Source organism: Petaurus breviceps, unplaced genomic scaffold (genome assembly GCF_028583685.1).
Source record: "Petaurus breviceps papuanus isolate PSGF00001 unplaced genomic scaffold, PetGlider_PUasm1.0 174, whole genome shotgun sequence".
NCBI lineage: Eukaryota > Metazoa > Chordata > Mammalia > Diprotodontia > Petauridae > Petaurus > Petaurus breviceps.
In genome coordinates this window covers 15,628,139-15,635,708 of record NW_027185761.1, presented here as the reverse complement: position 1 = coordinate 15,635,708, position 7,570 = coordinate 15,628,139, and the positions used below count along the sequence as shown (strand labels likewise).

Here is a 7,570-nt window from a genome sequence, read left to right as displayed (position 1 = left end):
CTGAAAGGGCTTGGGTTTGTCCACATCCTCCAAGCACGGTGCCCACCACTGCACACAGTGCTCTGGAGGGGCCAGGAGCACTCAGAGCAGAGAATGGTGGGGCTGCTTCTTCCCTCGGCAGGCACACTAGCCCTCTAATCAGATTCTTGGCAGCCACATCACATGGCCGGCTCGTCTTGAGCATGCTGCCCATTAAAGCAGAGGCCTCTTTCGCATGAACTCTTGTAACTATGTGCAGTCTCTAATAGGGGCCCCCAGTAAATAGCAAGAGCCCTCAGGCGCACTGGCCATAGGGTCAGGGGCCCGGCCAAGCCCTGCCCATCACCCACCCTCACCCTCATTCCTCAACACGGGGTCTGGGCGAAGGACCAGAGTCAAGGGCAGCTGATAAGGTCAGTATCAGCTTCCTGGGTGCCCCCTTGCTTCCCCCATTCCCTTCCTCTTCAGTGGGTAGCCCTGCCCCCTCCTGTTGACCTGGGCCCATATCCTGGGCATACTCCTCTAACTGCCTCTCCCCTCCCCTCCCCCCAGTACTTCCAGATAAGGGATTCCAGGGTGATCTGGGAAAAGAGGAGGAAGGGACATGCTGGGAGAGCAGCATGCAGCCCATGGGCCCTCCTCCAAAGGGGACCCTCTTGCCTGTCCCCCGTACTCCCACCCCCTCCCCTAACATCTGACACCCCTCTCCCTCCCTGAAAGATGCTTCATAAAACTGGGTCCAGCATTTCCATGAACTCACTTGTGGCATTTATTAGTTGCCTAGACTTGAGGACATCAAGCCAGAACCCCATTTGTGACTGGCCAAGATTCCTAGCAGGGCAAGGGCAGACAGGGGATATTCCTGGCTCTCACTTGTTGTCCACCCGTTTGAGCTGTTCCTTCCCATTGATGGTCACTGACTTCAGCTGCCCGTCCTCCTCAACCTCCACTCGCTCTTGCCCATTCTCCACAATCCGCTTGGTGGTGATCTTGTGTCCATTGATCACCTCCGTGGACGACATCACCGATTTGTAGCCGGAGCTACCTGAACCTGAGCCCCCAAAGGACGTGGAGGAAAAGGTGGCCCTGCCTCCGTGGCCTAGGGAGTCAAAGGAGGAGAAGGCCTCCATGAAGGCGGGGAATTCCCCGAAGCCAGCAGAAAAGGCTCCCCGCAAACCCCGGCCTCTGCTGCTGTCCCGATCCCGGTCACTGCTGAAGGGGTTGTCCCAGAAGTCAAAAGAGAATGGATCCATACCGCCAAAAAACTCCTTAAAGATGTCTTCAGGATTGCGGAAGGTGTAGCCGGAGCTGAAGGGGCTGTTGTAGGTGGCTCCTGCCCCGCCGCCGCCGCCAGCCCGCCAGCCATCTGACCCTGACCTGTCATACACTGACCGCTTCTTGGAGTCAGAGAGGACCTCATAGGCCTCAGACACCTGCTTGAACTTTTTCTCTGCCTCCTCCTTATTGTCCGGGTTTTTGTCTGGGTGCCAACGCAGGGCAAGCTTACGATACGCTTTCTTTATGTCCTCCTGAGAGGCGCTCGACTGCACGCCGAGCACCTCATAGTAGTTTACCATCCGAAAGGTGGGTAGGGGGCAAGGTTTGAGAGGGCTGGGACTCAGTTGTGGGCGTGGGGTTGATGTCAGTAGCGGAGGTAACCCAAACAGTCAGATAAATCTGCTGGTACCCCTGGTCCCAGATATCCTCTCGATGTCTACTGTCCCCCTCTCAGCTTTCTAAGTATTTACTATTTCATAGTACCTGCTAAAAGAAGGAGGTGAATAAGGGACTTCGGTGTGGAGGGGGATGGGGAAGGGGAAGGCCACCACCAACTCCTTGGCAGCTGAGGGCCCTAGGAACTCCGGTGGAGCATCTCAGCTGGGAGTTAGGGGAAAGATTATGACACCGATGGAGTCCAACCAATCAGTGACGAGGGTTGGTGGGTACTCACCTTTTGCAAACTCCTGCCCCATTGGGTGGGAGAGGTGAAGCCTCACTGTGAGTTTACTGAACCTTCCTTCCTGTCCTATTTTTTTGTATCTTCACCATAGAGGAGTCAAGGACACTGGGAGATAGCAATGGCTCTGGAGAGATAGCAGAATGCCAGGATTCTGAAATATATAGACTCTTGTCAGGACATGGAGTCTCTATCTAGGAAATAGCTATCGGTGCATAGGAGGTTGGGAGCCAGCATTCCTGAACTGGTTCAGGAGGAGAAATTGAGGCACAGAGAATCTCAGTGACCTGTCAGTTTAAGGAAGGCCCCCAGGACTGGGTGGATAAGAGGGACACATATGTTCTGGGACACTCTATTAACTGGCTTAACTCAGCCAAATCACAAAGGGGGGAGTGGGGTCAAGAATGTACTGGGATGGAATTGTGTGACATAGCATGAAAAATTACATTTCATGCTATAGAATAGGATGGAGAATAATGGAATGAGATGGGTAGAACAAGGTGTGATGGGCAGAAGATGAGTGAGGGACAACAAAGCAAGAAGAGAAGGATGAACTGAGATAAAGTGTGATAACAAGGGGTGAGAGAGAAAACAATGGTAGGGACTATAACCCAGCTATCTTTTCTTAGCATTCTTGGAGCTATTTGGCCCCCTGAAAGCTCCCAAGAGGCTGTGCCCTCTGAAGCTGGATGCCCCAACCTCTACAAATGCCACCCACCAACGCTTATGAAACAAGCCTCCATCCCCTTGACTTTGGGTTGGCCATATCAATGGTTTGTCCTTCCCCTGCCCCCCCCCCAATACAATCCTCCCAACCTTTAAAGGAAACCTCCAGAGCCTCCAGCTCAATTCTGCTAGCAAACTCTGTCACATAGGATGAAACCAAAACACATGTCCAGGGACAACCGAGGAAAGGAAGGCTACTAGTTAAACCTGGACCCATCCTCCCTGTTTCCTTTTTCTCTAGTAGACTCCTGAATCCTAGGTATAGTGACAGAGTGGTAAGAACCCAGAACTCGGCATCCAAAGACCTGGCTCCTAGCCACAGATCCAGCAATTATTGGCCATGCCTCAAACAAGTCACCTCTCTGAACAACCTCAGTTTCTTCATCTGCAAAATGAAGAATAATGTTGACACTACCTTCCTCAAAGAACAGTTATGAGGACTCAATGACCTCATGAATATAGATCCCATTGTAACTGCAAAATATTATGTAAAGGTTAAGTTTGTATGCGTGTTGGCCCCTTCAGTGGCCACCAGATCACATCTGGCCTCTGAGGGAGATGCTTGAGCTCACCCTGACTCTTTTGACCAAGGTATGAGAAAACTCCTCCCCCTGGTTTAACATTTTTTCAAGAAGAGCTTTTAAAGGGTATCTGAGGGGAAAGAAAATTATACAACACAAAAACCACAGAATCAATGTAGTGGGAAGAAAGCCTGGAGATATGACTTGGGAGTCCCAAGACATCCTGGCTCTAGGAACATGGGAAAAACCCTAATCTTTCTTAGTTCCAATCTCTTTATCTCAAAAAAAAAGGGGGAACAAAAATAACAACATTTGCATTATATATATATTTATATATACACACACACACATTTATGTCTATATATACATGCACGCACACACATATATTTCAGTAGAAAGATTTGGAATCAAAGGACTAAGGCTCACATTACACATTGCAGGACCATGGGGCAAGTCACTGCACTTCTTTGGCCTCAGGATCCTTATGTGTAAGGGGGTTGCCACAGACAGATGGTTCTTCAGATACTTGAAGACAGGCAGCATGTCCAGGCTAAATATTCCAAGTGTCTTAGACAATTGATCCTCATATGGTGTGAATTCAAAGCCTTTTGCCATCCTGGTTACTCCCTTCTGGAAGACCTCAAGCTAATCCATTAGATCAAAATCAAAAATCCAAATCAAAAAAGATCCCACCTTTCAACTCTAATCATGCTTGGGAGTAGTAGTGACTAGGCAAGGGAGTGGGGGAAGAGAAGGGGACAGAGGAGCCCGTCTGTATGTCTAAGTACATAGCTCTTTGTCCATTGTATCTGGTCCATCTGCATATCTGTGTGTCTGTGTATGGCTGCTTTTATGCCTGTTTCTTATTGTGTCTCTGCATGTTTGAGTCTTGCAATAATAACAATAGTAGTAGTAGTAATGGTAATAACCAATCATATTTTAAGGTTTACAAGGAAAGGTTTTGTCTCTCTGTGTTCATGAGGGAATCTGTTTGTGTGTCTGCATGAAGCTCATGTGCACTCCTGAGTACGCTTCACACCGTGTGAATTGTACATTGTTTGCCAAAAGCTAAAAGTCTGGCTGAAGTTGTACAGCTGGATGGTGTGGCCCCTCTAGCCTGACCTACGCAAACACATTGCCGTTTGTCCATCTGCTTCTGACAGCTTGAGATGGGAGAACAGCAGCCCAGCCGCCACTCACCCCTAAACAGGCCTGCTGGACAGCTCCCAGGCTCAGGAGACTGATGAGGGGAGGGGGGAAATGGAAGAGGGAAAGGAGGGGGAAAGGAAGGAAAGGGGTGGCTCTAGAACCGGGGTTCTTAGCCTTTTTTTGTATCATGACCCTCTTGGGCAGTCTGGTGAAGCCTATGGACCCCTTCTCAGAATAATGTCTCTAAATGCATAAAATAAAATCGATATGGCTACAAAGGAAACTAATCATATTGAATACAGTAATCAAAATGTGTTGGGGGGTTTTAAGCACAAATTCAGACTCCAGGGTAAGAACCCCTACTTTAGAGGATCAGTGCCCAGGCAGCAATAGAGGAGCAGCTGGTCAGAGCTGAGAGAACAGACAGAACCCCCTCCCCTCCCATGCTCAAACCTGCACTATTACATTGACCCAGGTTATCATAAGCCACTTTCCACATCTCTGTTTAAACTTTTTCCTTCCTCTAACTGACATGTTACTCTTAAATAGAAACCCAAGACTCCATCTCATTGTTTTCTCCCATCCAATATCTTCCAAGGTAAAAATCTACCAGAAGATGGTAATACTGTGATAAATTGCAGTTCTGTTCAACCAAAATAGTACACCATCATAGAACACACTTATCAAGCCTCAGATCTATGTGAAGCCTTGTACTAGGTGCTTGGGTGGGGGCAAGTAGATATTCACTTAGATAAGACTAGGAAGGGTCTCTGCCCCTCAAGAAGCTTAGTCTAGGATAGGGAAAACAACCACAATTAAATATATTACTCAATACAATACAAAGCACAATTATTAATGTCCCTCAAACCTCCCACCCTCTTGAACACCCCAGCCTCTCCTTTTAGCCTCCAATCTCCTTCTAGCCCCCATCTTCCATTCTTAATCACCTCATTCTCCTATCCATTTCCTGGTCCCAGCTATCACTCTTCACCATCTCCCCCAATTATTTATCTCTTAACATTTTTATCCTGCTCCAATCTCTCCATGCCCCAGTCCAATAACCTAGCCCTACTGCACTGTAGGGCTCCTTTCTATCTTTTCTCTGTAGACTGTTGAGTTACCCCTGATCACATCCCATACCATACACTCTGTGGGGGTGAAACCACTTTATATTTCTGTTTTTAAACCTTTAATTCTATTTTAGTGTGTTCTCAAGGGTTATCTGATGAAATAAGCTTGGTTTTGTAACTCTTTCAGAAAGTTGCTTCCTATCTGAGTTTATGAGAGCAGGAAATGTGAGGAAATTAAAAGAACACCAGACCCTGAGACCAGATACCAAAATATAGACTTCTCAATGCGGAGGAGGGGGAGGATGTTAATAAGTGCTTTACAAATAACTAATCTGATCCTTACAATAACCCTGGGAGGTAGGTGCTATTATTACCTCCAATTTATGGTTGAGGAAACTGAATCAAATGTGTTAAGTTATTTGCCTTGGGTCACAAGGCTATTAAGTGTCTGAGGGAGAATTTGAACTCAGGTCTTCCTGATTCCGGACTCACTGTGCCACCAGCTGCCTCTAAAGTGAGGGAAAGGGCTAATGAGGGGGAATCTGGTCTCCTCTGTCAGACAGTCACTTTGTCAGTAGATTTGTAGAATCATAGGTTTAGAACCAGAGAGAGTTCCTTTTCCCTTTCATTCTACAGATAAGGTTCAGTGACTTCTCCAACTAAGGACTGAACTAAATGATCTCTTGGGTCCCTTCCTACTCTAACACAAGATTCAAGGAAGTGGTTCACAAGGGAACTGGTTGCAAGAGGCTGAAAAAGATGGGGAAAAGCCAGAATAAGATTTCCTTTAACTCACTGTGTTACTTTGGGCAGTTCATCTATTTGCCTGATCTGGGCCTCAGTTTCCATTCCATTTGTGAAATAATGGAGTCTGATGATATTATTACTTTGGTCTCTTTCAGGTCTACAATCCTTATGACGCTAATCCATTGGTTCTTGTCTTGTGTGTCCTGGTCCCCTTGGGTAGTTGGTGAAGCACAGGGGCCACTTCTCAGAACAACATTTTAAAATACATAAAATAAAATGTATAAGATTACAACAAAAAGCAATTATTCTAAAATATAATTATAAAAAATCTCTACAAATTCCTGAACCCTTGCTCTAGTCACTGAGACCAAAAGGAAAGAAACGTATGTAAAGTGACTGAGAAAATTACTTCCATCTGCCTGAGGAAAAGACAAGCATAGGGTTTCATGGTTTTGTAATGGTAGTAATAATTCAGAGGGCCAAGAAGGCACTCAACACCTTCCATCAGAATACTTTGGAAGTGTTATTAATGTGCATTTACATAGCAAAGGGCTTTCTTCACAATACCCCAGATACCCTGGGTTTAACAGGGTAGGTAGCAGAAGAGTTATTATCCCCATTTTACAGATAAGAAATCTGAGGCTCTGAGAGGTGTCTTGACCCTGGTTACACAGCTAATAAGTGGATCCTAGAGGAACGTAGGTCTGGGTCTGGAAGGAATCTCAGGAGCCCTACAGCCCAACCCTTCATTTTACAGATGAGGACCTTAAGGCTGACTGAGCTTAAACGTCTTGCCTAAGGTCTCACAGGTAATAAACATCAGAGATAAGTTTTAAACCCAGGTCCTCTGATTTGAAAGGAAGTACTCCTTCAAACCCAGTTTTCCTAACTAAGAATCAGAAGTCCAGATTTAAATGTTCTCTAAGAGAGATCAAAGGCCTAAGGGAAGCCACGAGTAGATAAAGAAAGCAGCCTATAAGAGTTTGGCTTACCAAAATAGAACCAAACACAACCCAAAAGCTCAGTTCAAGATGGCTTGAAAGACACATTCTACCAAAGAATTAAACAATAATTGATAGCACTTAAGGAAGAAAGGTATCTGACATCCCTAGACTTTTGTATTTCTTTAACTTGTGTTCTTATTTTATAATAGACATAGTTCTGTAGGAAATTGTTTGGATCTGCAATGCTTTTCTTTTGATAGTATTATCCACAGTTGTCCTCAAAACGCTTGAGAGGAAGCAGACAGCATCACAAGATCATAGGATTTGGAGCTTGGGATTATCTAATCTGTATCCCTCATTTTACAGATAAAGAATCTGAAATTCCAGAGAGATTGAAGAGATTCACTTGAGGACTTTTTGATGGTAAGTAATAGAGCCAGGAATTGAAAACAGATCTGACCCTGAGTTCAGTGCTAC

The 7,570-nt window shown here is 45.9% G+C and overlaps 1 protein-coding gene across 1 annotated transcript; it reads right to left on the bottom strand.

Annotated features, from left to right (window-relative positions):
• Nucleotides 1-848: 848 nt before the first annotated feature.
• Nucleotides 849-1,556, bottom strand: DNAJB8 (DnaJ heat shock protein family (Hsp40) member B8). The gene has a single exon (XM_069084524.1). The coding sequence runs from the start codon at nucleotides 1,554-1,556 to the stop codon at nucleotides 849-851; it is 708 nt and encodes a 235-aa protein (XP_068940625.1).
• Between the last annotated feature and the right edge of the window lie 6,014 nt (nucleotides 1,557-7,570).